Source organism: Strix uralensis, chromosome 18 (assembly GCF_047716275.1).
Source record: "Strix uralensis isolate ZFMK-TIS-50842 chromosome 18, bStrUra1, whole genome shotgun sequence".
Lineage (NCBI taxonomy): Eukaryota > Metazoa > Chordata > Aves > Strigiformes > Strigidae > Strix > Strix uralensis.
The window spans coordinates 11,054,881-11,071,852 of NC_133989.1; the positions used below are offsets into that span (position 1 = coordinate 11,054,881).

Sequence of the window (16,972 nt, forward strand, 5' to 3'; positions counted from 1 at the left end):
CGCAGAGCTGGGACAGTGCCCAGGTGGCCTTTGGAGAGTGGGTTGGTAGCCAGCCTGTGGGCAAGGCTGCTCTGTGCCGCCCCGCTGAGCCCAGCCTGGGTGATCAGACCCACACGTGCAGGCTCCTGCCCGCACTCCTGGCTGCCGGCTCCTCACAGCATCACTAGATATAAGATGGGAAAGGGTTTTTTTTCACCTTTATTTCTAGTTTTTCTCATGTCCTAGCAAATATGCCAGTGGAAACGGTGGCTTATGAGAGGACATCGCAGTCGAAGCAGAGGCAGGCACTAGGCATTGTATGAAAGGCTCCAGAACCATGGGCTCTACTGTGGAGAACGCAACCGCCTGTCCCTGTTGATGGATGAGCCTGCCTCTGGCACAGGGACAGTCCCATGGACGGATCTCACAGCAGCATCCATGGATTGCAAACAGTCCTACAAATCAGAGAGGTGTTCAATGTCTTTGTGATCAGAAAGAGCAGGAGCGAGTAGTGAAGCATCTCACATTTATTAATGGAAATGCTCTAAAACCCAGAGTTTGGGCTAGGCTTTAAAAGCCACTGTGGCAGTGGGCTGTTGTAGGCAGGCCATGATGCCTTGAGTAGTTGAGATAAAGGCTTGGCCCTCTCCAACCTGTCATGCTGATCTCTCTGCTGAGGTCCCTGCTCCCCTGGCTGCACAGTCGGGGTCACACATGTGGTGGTCCTGACATGAGCTGTGCCCCACGGCTGGCTCGAGCACTCTGCCTCCTGTCATTCCTCTCCTCCTGCCTGTAATCACAGCCCCAGCAGAGGTGAAATGTTCCTCTGTGAGGGGCCGGTGGTATACCATCTCAGCTGTGCTGCTGCTGCCAGCTGGCCACGAACAGCAGAAACACTGCCCAGGAGAGACGAGTGCTGCCCAAGTGGGTTAGGAGGCAGTCTCCAAGAGGAGGACTCAGCGTGGGCCTGGGGTCAGGAAAAAATGTGGTAGAAATCAATAACTGAACCCTTCATAAATAGTCCTGCAAGCTCTGGCTAATACACATGGGCTATCTGGCTTCAGGTTTGCTCCAAACGTTCCTGTAAAGCCCAGAGTGCTGCAATCTGTGGCACAGCTACCAGCTCTTGGAGGAGATGCAAGCGTCCAGCTGCAGGGTTTGCTCTGCTCTCCCCGCTCCTGGCTGGTGTGTGTCCTGTGCTCCCACCACCCAGATCCCCAGTGCACGCAGCTGTAGGTGCAAACTACACAACTACATGGTTCGTCTTGTGCTGTGTCCGTCACCAAGCCCATCCTGTTTAGCCCATGCACCAGGAGTGAGGGACCTCCCAGGTAGACCTGAAAACCAAATTAGCAAGACCCTCTCATTTACTGGTGATCTTAGGAGTGCATGCTTGCTTTTGCCTCCTTCCTGGTGTGACTGTACTGCACTGGCAGGGGGAAAACAGGTTCTTGGGTGTGGAGATGGCCTGGTGGGTGCAACGAGGGAAAGTGAGGTGGACACACATTGCACCCCGGCTTTCTACTCTGTCCCAGGTTTTAACAGTGAACGTTCAGATGATCAAAATTCACAATTTTAACTACTTCTCATTAAAATTGTGAAATTTCCTTTGAGAAACTTGCACTGTTCCTGTGATGTCTGAGATATCAGGGAAAAGGGGTTTGATACCTACCAAACTTATTTAATTTTCATGAAGAAAGGCTGAATTCTTTGTAAAAGTCCATCCCAGCATGGTGTCCCCATGTTCTGGCCAAGAAGGGCTCAGTTCTACTGGCAGCCGGGAATTCAGCCCCTCGTTCCCGCAGCCTGGGAGATCACCTTTTCAGCATGAGATTTTACTTTTCTGCACTTCTTCCTCCAAGGCTCAACTTGGTTCGGAAAGAGATTCAACAATTACAAGGAGCTGGTCTTAATTAGCAAGAAGGATGGCTCTGAAGTCCTCAGACTTCAGGACTGATCTCAGTTGGATTACAGCTCAACAGGGTGTTTCACTCCAGGGAGATCACAAATAAACATACAGGAGTTCAGCCCGGGTTTTCTCACATCACAAGATGTGGAGATCAAAGCTTCTGACCTCTAAGTCAGAAGGAATATCTCCTTTCGTGATGCATGAGGAAGAACCAAGTTCTGGATGTGCTAGACCTGTACAGGACTCTGGAAATGCAAAAAGCCATCAAAATCCCCACTTTCCTTCCCTGCCAGGGTGGGCACCAGGTTAGCTGGAGCTGTTGCTGGTGCTTGGAGCAGGACTGGGGGAAATGAACAGCTTTCAGCAAAGCTGGAAAATGAGCCTTTCTGGCAGTTGATAAGAGGAAAATATTTTACTAGAGCAACAGAGTTTGTGCTGTACCTGGGAAAACACTTTTGCTCAAACAGGGCTTTAGTTTTATTTTATTTTACCCCAATAAAGAGAAAGCTCGTGCTATGGAAAGCCACATCAACCTCCTCCAGGCATAGGGATGCTCAGGGACCACAGCAGATCCCGTTCCTCAGCAAAGGGCAAAGCCCTCCTCAGTCCTATGTGGGCTCATGTCACCATCTGCCACCTTGATACATGGGTGATGGGTGATGCCTGAAGCCAGAAACAAACATGACAGAGAAATCCTGCAAGTCCCGTTATGGCTTATTCTGGAGCGAGCTGCTGTGTCTGTTGGTCTTAAAAGCATCGGTGGGCGTCTCTGCCAAGAAAGTGCTGTGAACCCAGAGATTTATCTCTTTTTTTTTCCCCCCCGATGCTTGTTAAAATGAGAATTTGCCAGTGCCGCTGCTGTATCCAGCTGAATGCGTGTGCTTCTTGGCTCCCAGCAAGGTCCTCGCTGCAGATACCGTGTGCTTTGGCAGCGGGGCCAGTCTGGGCTGCAGGATATTACGCCTGGCAGGGACACAAACCCCTTCCAGTTCCTGGAATTTGGATTGTCTCGTGGAGTGCTGATTAAGCAGTGCTTTCAATCTGCACCCAAGACAAAACCCTCTCCTTGTCTCCACGCAGAGGCTCGGTGCAGCTCGGCTGCTGCGTGGCAGTGGGAGCTGCAGTGGGTTTGCTCTTCCCGAGCCACAGGGAAACAAAAACTCAGAAAAAATTCTCAAATGCAAAGCTTTGCAGTTCACAGCATTTGCTGCTCAGGGCTCTGTCTTTCGTGAAATAATAAATCATCAAAAAAATCCCTCCCCATAACACAGCCCCAGTGCCCTCCCTACCTTGGTGTGCACTTGGTGGCAGCTGCTCCTCCCAGTCTGCCCAGACCACGTCCCCAGTCGAGATTGCTGCTGCGTGTCCCTGTCTGCCTTTCTAATCTGCTGGGAATGAAACCGCCTTTACCAGCCTTACTAATGAGAGATTTGATAGCTGGGGTTGAGTGGAGGGAGGCAGCCCTGGAGCGTGCCGTCCTGGTGAGGTATGAAGGACCTTCCTGCTGCCGGCCCCTGGAGCTGGCACTTGCCTCTACATAAGGGTGAACATAAAATAGGGGTGTCAGTAGGACTGGCAACCTGGAGATGGAGCTTTGCCTGGCACCTGTGGAGAGCTGACTGGTGTTTTGGGATGGTCTGGTGCTGGGAAGGTGAAGCTGAGCTGGTTAGACCACCTACAACAGGCACCCTGGAAAGCTGGTGAGCTCTGGGAGTCACCCTGACACCCTGATGTGCCCAGTGCCAGCATACACGGCACGGCACAGCCCCCAGCTGCATGCCCAGCTGTGCCAGTTCATAGGGTGCTGCTGCTCTCCGCACCAAGGGGTCCCCTCCTGTGGCACTGCGGCAGGGCCGGAGATGCCTCAGCAGCAGTTTCCCTGTCTCCTTGCTGGCACAATCATCATCCCACCTGCTGGGAGGGGAATGGGTGGAAATATCCCTCTGGCACATGTCTCCAGCTGCTCCCCGGGGCCCACAGCATCTTGAGTTGCTTTATGGGAGAGCAGATGCCAGGGAAAACATACACGGGGGACTATTTCAGCAGAGGCTCACAGCAGGGTGAGGCTGTATTGCTATAACACATCAGCTCAGCACCTGGGTGTTATTCCCACTCCACGCTTGGGTCTGCTCCTCCCCGAGCTCCTGGTTGTCTCCTGTTGCACGGCGGATCTCTGGGTGACTGGGTGCAGCTGGTTGGGCTCTGGGATGTGCCATCAGTCCCAGCATGGGGCAGGAGCTGCATGTCTGGGATCCTCAATTCTCATCCCAGTCAAACCAGTGAGGATGAGAAGCAGCGATAGGCTGCTGCTATGGGACTGCCTTCCCATCCCTGTACCATCCCAGCAGGCTTCTTGTCTCCCTGCCTGAGCACCAGCTTTTCTCCAGGCATACTCTGGTTTCAGCTCTGTGCCTCCATCTCCATGTCTCTCACCAGCTCGGGAGAGGGAATTTGGCCTTGCTGCTCCCCTTCATGCAACCGAAGAGTCAAATCCTGGCTCCAAACCTGCCTGTGCCCTGGTGAACCCAGACCTGCCGAGGCATGGGGTGAGCACCTTTCTTGCCTGGGGCATCATGGCATAGGGGAATGACAGCAGCGAGCCCCACTGCAGCTCACACGTGGCCATGGGAGGAAGAGATGTGCCGGGCATTGCAAACAGCCCCTCCAACCTGCCAGCCTCGAATTTTTGTGACCTGCAATCATTCAGCTGGCCTCAGGCATTGTGACTGCTTGGGATGTTGTAGGGAAACACACTTGATGCTGCAGGATTGTCTACAGCTTTCAGACTTCTGCAGCCATTTCCCCTCCCTGGGGACAGACACCAGGACACCAGTCAGGCTGCCCGGGGGGACACAGCCCGCAGAGGAAGGGCTGTTTTCCCCTGAGATGCCCCTGGCCGGGCATCGCTAGCCCAGGTCAGTGGGGGGACGCGGGCAGAGCCCCCGCAAGCTGCAGCAAGCCCTAGTCCTTGGGGGACCCACGGGCAGCAGCGCCCAGCCTGGCAAGGGGCTTCATTTGTAACAGGGAGAACTGCTGGCCCAGGGACACGCGTGGTCACCAGGTCCCCTCCCAGCCACCCCCAGAAAGGGACATCTCTGCCATCTGCTCAGCTCGCACCAAAGCAGGGTGACCCCGGGGCTTTTGGCAAGTGCCAGCTCCGCTGCCACCTTGCCGGGGCAAAACCCCCTCTGCATCCCTCACTGACCTGGATCCGCTTCCCTACCCATAGCTCCCATCAAGACCCCAGCTGGGAGGGGATGAACAGGGGAGAGATGACTCTGGGAATCTCTCCCGTTAATAGCTTGCAAAAACCCTCAGCCAGCAGCCGACGAGCAGCATCTCTCCCCGCTGGAGGAGTGAGCTGGGCTCTGCTGATCCCCCCGCCGGCACCGCGCAGGGCTCAGCGTGCCTGCGTGCGCGCCTCTGTGCGCGGATGCATCCACCAGCCTATAAATCTCCTAGCAGGGCTCTTTCCAAACTTCAGGACATTCCCCGGGGGAAGAGTTAAGATGCAGCTTTTGCGTCAGATGCCGCAGCGGGCTGCCCGCCGGGGCTAGGCTAAACCTCTCCCTGCATCTGCCCCAGCAGGTTGTTTGCAAAGGTCAATCCCACCGGCTGCCGCCGCCGGGCTCGGCTGCTCTTGGCTCAGTCCTGCAGGTACGTAGTCGGGGGAACATCCTCCCCGCTGCTCCGGGAAGGGCTGGCAGGGATGCTAGGAGGTGCATCGGCTGACAGACGAGGAGATATTCCAGCGTTTTCCCTTTTTTTTTTTTTTTTTTAATTATTCTGCTTTTGCAGTGGTTTATTTTTCTTTCCCTGAGATAAAGAGTGATTAGGATTTCTAGCTGATGCTTTTAAATCTTGCTGTATGTTTCTTTATCTGTATGAGATTTCCATTTGTGCTGGGGATTTACTCAACACACCAAAAGCCTGGGAAGTTACAGGGCGGCTGCAGCGAATATCTCAGCATGCTCCTAATTAGCCCCTGTCTGGCAGGTACGTGCAATAAGTGAAAAAAAGGGGGAGATTTTGTACCGATTTTATTTATTTTTTTTAGAGAAACAAGAAAGTGAGTTCTCCAGACATTTCCTTGACACTCCTGGTGAATTTGCTGTGATAAATGAGGTTATCAAAGACATTAATTTTAAAATTTTATTCTGAAAAGGAAAAAGAAGAAAATTTATTTCCATCTTATTTTGGGAAGCGGTGTTTGCACATGAACTGCAAACCTGAGTGGTGCCTGTGCTGTTTTCTCTCCTAGACCCACGCACCGGCAGCAGGGACCGGCGATCCGCCTTGTCCTTGCTTAACTCCGTGTGGGAGCAGAAAGCCACTGGCCGATCCCGCCGGCCGGGCTAGCATGACTGTGCTCCACTTGCACCTGTACCTCACTGCCTTGGGCTTCTGGATGACACAGCAGTCCAGCTCCTTCTTGCTCCCCAACGCTACTGAGCTCCTGTCCCCCGCCAGGGGCAGAGCCACGGGCCTGCTGTGGGGCGTGGGGGTCCCCCGGAGCCGTCGGAAGCGATACCTCTCCCCCCGTGACATGAACGTGATTTTGGACTATCACAACCAAGTGCGGGCACAGGTCTCCCCCCCTGCTGCCAACATGGAGTATATGGTGAGTCGGGCTCTGGTAGGGTGGGTTTGGGTCCACAGCTCTTGGCTGCTGCGGTGGGGTCGAGGGGCTTACCTGTGACATGGGCACCCAGCCTGGTAGGGATGGGTCACCCACACATCGGGACTCAGGGTGCTACGCTGGATTCGTAGCTGAACATCTGCCCTGGGGGATGTTTCATGTCCCTGGTGCAGGGCAGACCCATGCAGCCTCTGCGCAGGAGGGATGGAGTCCCCATGGCGTGATGTTTCCACTTGGGGGTAGATTTAGGACCCCTGGTCCTGTTCCTGGGACATCTGGGAGCTTGCTGGCTGCGGGACGGCAGGATCCATCCAGCTGAGCTGCAGAGGTAGCGTTAGGGGAAGGGAGGTGGCTACAAACATGAAGAGCTCAGGTCCCAAACCAAAGCCCAGGTGGGAGCCTATCCCCTAACTGTAGCCGGGAGGGGTGGCCCCATCCCAAGCTCCAGGGTCCCCTGGGAGTGTGCCCAGGGATGCCAGCCCCCGGGAGAAGAAACATGCAGGATTGGGGCAGAGAAGGGCTCCACAGCCTTGCTGGGTCGGGCACCTGCTCCAGACGAGGGCCACCCTGGGCAGAGCTTTCCCCAGGTTGTCTCCACCCTGCTTGGAGCTCCTAACCCAGCCCTAAAGGGAGGAGAAATGGGGAGCCACCAAGAGGAGGGATTTCCAGCCCACACAGAGTGGGACCATTGGGGCAGGAGGTGCCACATGCTGCTCTGCTCCCGGCAAGAGGACCAGAGCTTTGACAGAGCAGCTGGGTGGTCCCTGAATGCTAGTTTGGGAAAGACAGGCGGCAGCCTGGCTTGCTGGGTACCAGAGCAGGTCAGACGTGCCCAGGAGCATCCTGCGCTGCTTCTTGCTTGGCCTAAATTCCTGCCTCCAAAATAACTCTCCTAAAGTAGTTCAGGATGGGTGAGGAACCTTTCAATAATGCATGAAGGAACCAGCTGTCCTCACCCGTTAGTCTGCAGCCAGAGCTGTGGTGGAGGGCTGGGGACAGCTGCGAGCTGCAGCGGCAGCGCAGGGCTGTGGGGTTTCATCCCTGGGTTCAGCTCCACCTTCTGCAGAAGCAGCTCATTCCCGGAGGGAATCACACACACAGGGCTTGCACTGCTTCAGGGCATCTGTACTCTGTCTGGGCAGTGGGCACCCAACACCCCCAGGAGCCACAGTGGACAGCTGGGGGTGGTTCATCACTCCTGGACAGGCTGCCGTGCTTCACATGGGCTTTTCCCAGCCTGGTATGAGTCATGTTTTTTGGACACCCATGGGTGCTCAGAAACCCTCTCTGAGCCCAAGAGAGCATGTTTCTCCCTTTCCCTCCTCTGGGCACCCAAAGTCCCTGTCTGCCCTTTTCCTTTCCTCCCGGCCAGGTGTGGGACGAGCGGCTGGCCAGGGCAGCGGAGGCGTGGGCTGCGCGCTGCCTGTGGGACCACGGGCCCCCCCAGCTGATGAAATATGTGGGGCAGAACCTCTCCATCCACTCGGGCAGGTGAGTTTCCCATGGGCTCAGCAGGCTCCTGGGGACCCCTTGCACCCCATGATGCTGGAGGAGGAGCAGCAGCAGCCTCTCGGTCAAGGAGCAGAGAGGTTCTGAGCTGGGGTTGCAGAGAACTGAGATGCAACCAAGAGGCACATCAAGCCCTCCGGGGAGGACGGTCCAACTCTTGCAGCAGGGTAAATGTGCAAAACCAGAGGTGCCTGCTGCTCATTTGGGGAGTATGGCATTAATCCCCTCTCTGCCTGGCACATGGACCAGGGCCACGTGGGTCCTGGATCTCCACATGCAGCTGAGCACTGGGATGCCTGCAGTGAGGGCCAGGTCTTCTGGCCTTGGGCACAAGCAGAGTTGGTGCAAAGATGTCATTGTCCCCTTCTCCCCAGGAGTGCTTGTCCACAACAGTCCCTGGCTCCATCTCACTTTCCTCCCCCATTCCCTCAATATGGAGCCTCCCTCTCCCTCCTTTCCCTCTCCCATGACCTCTGAGTTGGAGGAGGTCCACCTTACGCACAGCACCTTTTGCAGGTACCGCTCCGTCGTGGACATGCTGAAATCATGGCACCAGGAGAAGCAGCACTACTCCTTCCCCCAGCCCCACGAGTGCAACCCCCGCTGCCCCTCCAAATGCAGCGGCTCTGTCTGCAGCCACTACACGCAGGTGAGTGCTGCAGCCCCCTGCAGCCCCCACAGCCCCCCGCAACCCCCCAGGAACCGGCTGCAAACCGGGGGGCAGCTCACAGTGCCTTGGGCTGCTTCAGCATCCAGTGCAGTAAGCAGCTCTTCTCCCAGCAGCAGCGGGGATGCAGGATCAAATCCTGGCAGCTGCCTGCTTCAAATCAGGCAGCAGGATGGCAGCAGGCAGTATGTCTGCCAGAGAGGGGCAGGTAGCCGGTGGTGATGTCCTCCCACCCTGGGCCCTCATGGGAATTGGGCTGCTTGCATGGAGGTCCCAGGGACTCGCAGTCTGCTGAAGTGCAGTTGGAACCTTCTTGCCAGTTGGCTGGGAGGTTTACATTTTTCTTACGGTTTTTTCCCTGCTTTGGCCTTTTTCTCCTTATTACCCCACTGGCATTATTCAAAGGTGATGAAGAGAAAAAAAAAAAGCCCCTTTGTGCTTTTGCCAGGCATGAATCCTCTCTGTGATGGAGCAGCTTTATTGTGCTCAGCCATGTCTGGCTCCCTGGGAATGCAGCCCCTTCATCCCCTGGCACATCTGCTGGCAGCCTGGCCAGCACAAGGTGGAAAACCTCCCTCTGATTCCCTGCCCGGTGTCAAAGCTGTGCCAACCCCTAATTACCTCCTCTGCATGGCTCCAACCTTTGGATGAGCTGCACAGGGATGCAGATGCTCACCATGGGGATGCTCAGAGACACTCTGGGTTGCAAATGGGCAAGATACATTTTTTTAAGGAAGAAGTTCAGCCTGCAGAGGCTTTAAGAGGAGCTTCTGGCCCTGTTTGACCTCCCTGTGTGCAGGGTAAGGTGCTGGCAATCATTCAGGGTGAGGTTTAGGAACTAATCTGGGTAAATCAGAGAAGTGACCCGTACTCCGCTGCTCATTGAAGTGAGCTTGGGAAGGCAGCCCCTTGCAGAGCAGCACGGGCTGCAGGCAGAAGAGGGACAGTGAGAAATCACCCTCTGGTGACAAAACACTGTCCATGATGGGCACAGCATCCAGCCCGAGAAATTTGGTTGGGCGGGATGTGATTCCGTGGTGGGACAGAGCCCTGTGCTGGGGTCCCGGGGTGACCGGCTGCGGGGCGCCTGGGCGGGTGGTCACTGACAGTGCCTGTTCTCCGTTCTGGTGCAGATGGTTTGGGCATCCTCCAGCCGCCTGGGCTGCGCCCTCGGCACCTGCACCAATGTGCGGGTGTGGGGCAGCACGTGGCGGCACGCCGTCCTCCTGGTCTGCAACTACGCCATCAAGTAAGTGCGTGGAGGGAAGCCCCCCCCAGCCCCGTGCCATCCTCCCTGCTCGCTCCGGTGTCAGCAGCGAGGCGATGGTGCTCAGAGGTGATGCCCTCCTCTCTTTTTAGGGGCAACTGGCTGGGAGAAGCGCCATACAAGGTGGGGCAGCCATGCTCAGCCTGCCCCCCCACCTACGGCGGGGGCTGCTCCAACAACATGTGCTTCTCCGGACTCAAATCCAACCACGTCAGCTGGTTCTAGGGTTGCAGCCCCGCGAGGAAGCCCCCAGGGATGGGGACAGGGTGAACCAGAATTATTTATAACACTGTGTTTCCCCCCAGCTGCCTTGGCCGCCCCTCAGCCCCCTCCCTGCCACATATTGGGTGGCTCTCACCAGCCCAGCTGTCCAGCCTGCTTCATCCCTAGAGCCACATAGGAAATGGCTTTTTTAACACACCACTCTGGCAGCGCTTGCGTTGTCCAGCTGCTTCCCACTTTAGGGGAAATAAGGATGGTTCAGGTTCCTATTTTGCGAAATAGGGATGGTTTGGGGGTGCATGGAGGGAGCAGGGCTAGCTGGCATGGTCCCTGCTCTGCAGGCTCTGGGGGCTTTCCCCACTGACCCCCCATCTATGCTAAGGCAGAGGCTGGTGTAAGCAAATACCAAGATGTTCCCCTCATGGCAAGCAGCTGGAGAAGTGGGGAGTCCTGAGCGTGCCCCTGCTCCCTGGCAGCCACTCCAGTCACGGGGCCCCCAGCTCTGAGCCCCCCAATAAAGCAGCCTGGAGACCCCCGTGCTCGTGTCGGTCCTCCCTCACTTACAGACTGGAGCCTTGGGGTAACACTGAGCTGGCGCCTTTGATCTGATTTGGGGCTTAAACAGTGACGGGGTACAGAAGACTTCGGTGGGGCCACGGACCACGGCCACGGGAGATGCCTGGGCGCTTTGCTCCATCGTGTGGGAGAAGCCAGCACTGCTGGGACACCGGGTGATGATGACGCCAAAGGGCCACAGGCTCCCTGTCCCACCCAGGCTGCCCCACACCACGCCCGGCACTGCTGGGCACCCCATTATCCACATCCCCTCCCTCTCTAGGACCTCCCAGCACTCAGCAAACTCAGGGGTCCCCGAATTGCCAGGCCTTGGGTCTGAGCCCCCAGCTGCAGATTCCCACACTGCAGCCCCCACGTCCCGGCAGCCTCCTTCCCTGCTCACCCCCACCCCACTGCCTGCTCCCTTGGGATGTGCTTTTCCATCCAGAGGAGCAGACATCCCTAATTTTGTCCCCTCAGGGCTGCAGGATTTGATAGCCGGCATGCTGGGGTGTCCCAGAACTGGCAGGGAACCCTCAGTGCCTCCTCCAGCCTGGCCTCTTCCCGAGATGCAGGAGGCCCTGTGCTGCCAGCCGGTCACTTTTTCAGCTCCAGCTCTGGGTCTCCCGTTTATTTGGTGTCATCTCAGCAACACCTCTTGCACATGGCCCTGCTTGCCTCAGCGTAGCCCCCCAGGATCAGGGGCTGCTCCTGCCATGGAGCCACCAGCGGCACAGGGGCTGCCACAGCCCCCCGGGGAGGTTGGGGACCACACCTGCACACCCTGCCACGATGGGGTCCCCGGGGCTCCTCCTGGGTGCTGCAGTCCCAGAGGGAGCACAGATATCCCTGAATGGCTGCAGCACCTTGCAAGTCCCCCCAGATTTGGGGAGCAGAGGGAGATGGGGAGGAGCTGCAAATGCCCTGTGCCCCAGCCCCGCGCTCAGGGCATCCCCCCGCATCCCCCCACCACATCCTGGCGGCTCCCCAAACCCAAGCGACCCCTCTGGTTTTGCACCGAGGGGACAAGTCCCAGCCCACAGCTGGGGTGTTCTGCTCCTTGTGCCAGGCCCTGCTCTGCCCGTGCCAGTGCATGCCAGCCCCCACGGCTCATCCCATGGCCCCTCGCTCGCAGGCAGGCTTAGCCCCCTGCCTGCGGGCCAGCTCAGCCCTGGTCTGGGCTCAGCCCTGGTTTTCCCATCCTGGACAGGTGATGGCACAAAAACCAGCAGCACCTGGGGCGCTGCGGAGCCAGAGCCAGCCTCCCCGTCCCCCCTGCGTCCGGGTGTGAACCCCAGCCCAGCGGCTGCCCCGGCCTTGACACCGGGTGGAAACGGGAGCCCCAAAAGAGTCCAGTAAAAGCCGTGTTTGAGTTTCTAGCTTGGCAGCAGTTACTATAGCTACAGCAACGGCACCTTGCAGATTGGTTTCCATAAGAGCTTGGTTACTATTTAACATCTCCACCCACATTAGCCCTGATTAAGCGAATCAATAAGATAACAGGAGAGGCAGGTTTCCTCGCCCTGCCTCTCTGCACTCCCTCCTGCCTTCACCTAGTTCCTTAGTGAAAGACATTTTTATTTATTTATTTAGATTTCTTTTTATTCCTCTACTTCCTCTGGTTTTCGCCCCAAGTCCCCATAGCAGTAGCCGGCGAGACATGGTCAATGTAAGCACCCAGCTAAGCGCTAAGATGGAGGCTCCATATGGTGAGTACAGCGTTTCCATCGCCCGCGCTGCCGCCCCGGCGTCGCTCGCGGGAAGCAGGGCTGGGAGCGGGCAGCAGCCCCCAGCCCCATGTCCCAGCCCCGCCGCGCTGCCCGGCCCCCACTGGCTCAGGCACCTGCAAAGGCTGGAGATGGAGGCAGAAAAAGGGTCCCCGATTGATTTTTATATAATATAAATACATATATATGTATTTCTTCTCTTTCACTCTGCTTGGCTTGAAGAAGAAGGCACGTGCCCAAGGCAGCAGAGCTGTCCGACCTGCTGGCAGAGGGGCTGCTGCAGGGTTCGCAGCAGAAATGGAAGCAGTTTAGAGAGCAGGTGATGTGCTGTCTTAGGACACGCAGCCAGCCCCAATGCAAAGCCTGCGGGCGGCCCGTGGCACGCCTGGGCGGCGGGAGCAGGCACAGCGGGCGCCCACCAGCGCTGCTGCTCTCGCCGAGGGCCAGGGCCGGGCTGGTGTTATGGCTGGGCAGGTTTCCCAGCAGGGAGAGTAGTGCCCGGAAGAACGGCAGCCTCCAGCCTCTGAGGTGCAGAGCACCAGGTGGCACACCGCTGCCCGGGGTGCCCCGGCTGCAGGGAGGTGCCCGCCAGGCCTGTGCCCGTGCTCCCCCGGTGGTACAGTGGGGACCAGCCCAGGGCAGCCCCACGCTGTACCTCTCCTTGGCTGTGCCAGATGCCAACTGCCAGAAAACGCACATGGGCACCGGGGGATGGGTCCCCCTGCCCAGGCTGTCGTCAGCCCAACGTCACCCTCGGGATGGGTCCAACTGTGCCCATGCTGCAGCTTCCTCATGAGGCAAGGAGCTGGGACTGGTTTGGTCCTGTGTGACCTGGGAACCCCAGTTCCCTGGGCATGGCCAGGGTGCAGAGTGAGGCTCCAGCAGAGAAGATCTCACAGTTACAAGGTTTTCCATAATGTCCTGTGCCTCTCCATCACTTTCTCACGGTTCTCCATCACTTCTTCTCGCTCTCCATCACACTCCATAGTTCTCCATCACTTCCTCGTGGCTCTCCATCACTTCCTCTGGCTCTCCATCACACCCCCTGGCTCTTCATCGTGCTACCTTGCTTCTCCTCACTGTATTTTTCACATCCTTCTCCTCTTCTCCTTTACCACACCCCACCCACAAGCACGTCCAGCCCAACCAGCCCATGCTCCAGCCGCTGTGTGTGCTGCAGCCAGACCCCAGGAAGGCTTGTGGGGCTCCCAGGCCACCTCCTCGTGCTTTGGTCATGCCCCATTCTGGGTGGTGGCTTCTCTTGCTCCAAGCCTGCAGCCTCCTATGGGTACCACCTTCAGCTCTAACCCACCCTCGTGTTAGGCATCCATACTGCAGTGAGGCCCTGTGCCTCCTTGCCGCAGTCCCCAGCCTTTCAGTACTCTCCAGATCACTTTAATTTCGGCTCACATGGCCCCATGGTGAGCCACAGCCAGACACGGGGCTCATCGGCTTTTCAGTGGGTCTATGGACAATTGCAATGGAGAGGTCTAACAATTGCACAGGATCAGCAGTGGTGTTGCTGGGCTGAGCTGGAGCAGGGAGCTACAGTCAAGCAGTTATGAAATGCTGAGTTTTAGCATGTTTTGACCAGGTCACTCGTTTATACGTCCCAGGCCCACAGAAGCTGGGGCTCTGGAGGAGCTCCCATCACCTGTGGCTCTGAGCCACAGGAGCCAGCAGTGGGATGGGGCCTTGCATAAAGCTGGACTCAGAAAAATGCCAAGGCTTTGTTCTGTTCAGGGCAGGTTGTGGTTTTGTGTCCAGCTGGCGCCACACAGACAACATGCAAGAAGCTACGTGATGAAGGCTGCTTGTGAGTGGGTAAAATGAAGGCTTGATGCCTCTGAGATGTACAGAGGGCCAGATCCTGGAGCGAGGGCACCTCTGTGGGCTGGCCCAGCACAAGTGGGTGCTGAGCATCCTCCAGGCTGAAGCCCCAAGGCAGTTGCTGCGCAGGAAGGGACACTCCTCCCTCTCTGTTGCTGGTGGGGAGATGTCTCCTGACACTGAACTCGTGGGCACTGGTTTGTGCCTTATTTGCAGGAGAAGGGGAAGCTCAAGTGACAATCTGGTCAGCCTGGGAGACAGAGCAGTTCGGGGTGGCTGGGTCTGGGTGTCCCCAAATCCAAGGTGCCTGTGCCCTGCTTTGCCCTGGCGTGCAAAGCCAGACTCATTTCTGCAGCGAGCAACAGGCTTTGCCTGACAGATGCAACCCAAGGAGCTGAACAAGCTCTTCAATCACTTATGATTAAGTTCTTCTGCCCACTTGCAGCTGGCTCTAATGCAAGGAGCTGCTTGCCAGCCTCGGCACATCAGTGACCTCAAACACAGGCAGGCAAGTCTTTCTGTTGCTAATTTTCTCCTGATTTTTATTTTAAATCCTGATTTTCTCCCAGTTTTTCAGCCTGAAGGTCAGTGACCAAGCCATGGGCTGATCCAGGACAGGCACAGGCACAGCCAGGCACCACAGGGCCACTGGGGAAGAATCGCTGCACATCCCACCTGCGGCTGCTCTCCCCATCTGCTCCCGTGGCCAAACAAAGGCATGCTCCAGCCAGCACCCGCTGCTGGCGAGCCTGCCGCCGGGCTGGGCTGCTCAGCCTGGGGCCTTGCAAGGGGGAGAGAGAAAAATAATAAGAATAAAAAAGCAAGATGGGCCTCCCAGACCAAAGCGAGAGGAAATGCAGAGTGTTGGCAGAAGGAGGGGAGTCCTCATAAATAAAACGGGTGAAAAAGTTATCCAAATAGAGGCGAGGAAGGGCTGGCGGGGATGGGGGACCAGGCAGGGCCTGGTTTCCCCAGGAGCCTGCAGTGCCGCGGGGCTGGGCTGGGCGGCAGGTTGGGCGCAGGTTGGGCACAGCAGCCGGGATGCGCCATGGGGCAGACGGCAAAGTGGTGCCGAACCCTTCCCAGGGTGACCGGGAAGTTTATTCCCTTGCAAAGCAATGGGGGTCCCCCACACAGCAGTGTTGGTGCTGAGCCCCAGCCATGCCCAGCAGCGTGGCCCTTGCAGCCAGCTGGCTCCCAGCCCTTGGCAGGACGGGCCACCCCAGCCGGTGTTACGCCGGCACTGCTGGGGCTCAGCCGCGGGTGCACATCAGTGCCACCAGATCAGCCTTTGGCCTTGGAGGGATCAGACAGTTATTTTCAGTTTCCTTCGATAGATGGAAAGATTTTCTGATTTTTCTGTCTCCCTATCCATCTCAGAGGCTTCAGCATTTCAGCAGCTATTTGAAGCCAGGGATATATTCTAAGGGGGAAGCTGGGCACCAGCACTCGACCTGGGGACAGTAAGCGGGTCTAGCCCACTCTTTGCAGCAATGGCAGCAGCAGGAGCAGAGAGAAGGGTGCCCCCCCACTGCAGCTATTTCAACCCTCCCCATCCACCCCTGCCCCAAAGTGCTGCCAGCATTTCCCCTATACTTTGGGAGCAAGTATTTCCCTGTAGTTTGTGTAAAGGACTTGGAGGACACTCTGCCAGGCAGTGACAAAGGTGCCCTGTCCCACACACCCTGCATGGGTCCCTGGGTGAGAAGGGAGTGATGCTGCAGCTCCTGGAGAGCCGTGGGGCTGGGGGCACGTTCAGCATCCTCACCAGCACCTGCTAAGGATGGGCTGTGAGCTGGAAAGGGCTCCTCTGGGCATGCTGAAGCTAAAACCCCGGGGGAAGCTGCAAATGGGTGTGCAGGAGGGTAGGGGATGGAGGGGGTGCAAGGGGACAGTGATCTCCCGGGCAGCGAGGAGGTGAAGAGCCCCCAGGTCCAGCTTTATCCTCCCAATGAGACTTGGGCACAATCCAGGCAATTGCCCTTCATCCCAGCACAGGCAGCACCACTCCCTCATACCTCAGGAGCAGCTCTCGGAGTTGGGGATCCCTGGGGCTGGTGGTTACTGCAGGGACCAGGGCATGATCGGGGCCAGCTCAGTAAAGCAGCTTTGGAAATTAGCTGAAAAATGTGAGACGTCACAGCTGCTCAGGCGTTGTGGTCAAATGTGGTGAATAGCTTCAGCTGAAGAACATAAGAGGAGGCAGAATTTCTGAGTATTTTTACTTTTCACTGTGAAGCAACTATTTTTCATTGCCAAATGGATCTAATTTTTTATAACTTTCCACTAGATATGACCCAAACTCAGCTTTTTCCCCTTGATTTCTCATGTCAGCTGCTATTTAATACCTCTGTTTACTCCTTGTGCTCTGTGTCCATGGCTCAGAGGCTGTCAGGGACCTGTGGGTGTTAGGACACCCAGCACAGCCCCCTGCCCGTTCCCCACTCCTGCCATCCCCGTTGGCTGTTGGGGTTGGCCGTAACACTGGTGCTGGCAGGGTCAGCACTTACCAGGGCAAAAATCGGCTGAGCAGGGTCTTGCTGCACCCAGGAATAAGCACTGGTGTTTAGATGGCATGCAAAAGGAACAATCACTGCTTTAGCTGTCTTGGCCTGATCCTGAGTGCTGTTTGCTGGTGCTTGGTGGAGGTTTCCCTGGGCAAGAGCTG

The 16,972-nt window shown here is 57.0% G+C and overlaps 1 protein-coding gene across 2 annotated transcripts; it reads left to right on the forward strand.

The window, feature by feature from the left end:
- The first annotated feature begins 5,485 nt into the window (after nucleotides 1-5,485).
- R3HDML (R3H domain containing like) lies at nucleotides 5,486-10,603 on the forward strand. Of its 2 annotated transcripts, none has more exons than XM_074888307.1 (6): nucleotides 5,486-5,545; nucleotides 6,150-6,509; nucleotides 7,900-8,018; nucleotides 8,553-8,685; nucleotides 9,837-9,952; nucleotides 10,063-10,603. In XM_074888307.1, the coding sequence occupies exons 2-6, from the start codon at nucleotides 6,249-6,251 to the stop codon at nucleotides 10,193-10,195; spliced, it is 762 nt and encodes a 253-aa protein (XP_074744408.1). In that variant the 5' UTR covers nucleotides 5,486-5,545; nucleotides 6,150-6,248; the 3' UTR covers nucleotides 10,196-10,603. The 2 variants fall into 2 exon arrangements, with proteins under 2 accessions (XP_074744408.1, XP_074744409.1); XM_074888308.1 differs by lacking the exon at nucleotides 5,486-5,545 and adding an exon at nucleotides 5,587-5,884.
- Nucleotides 10,604-16,972: the final 6,369 nt, after the last annotated feature.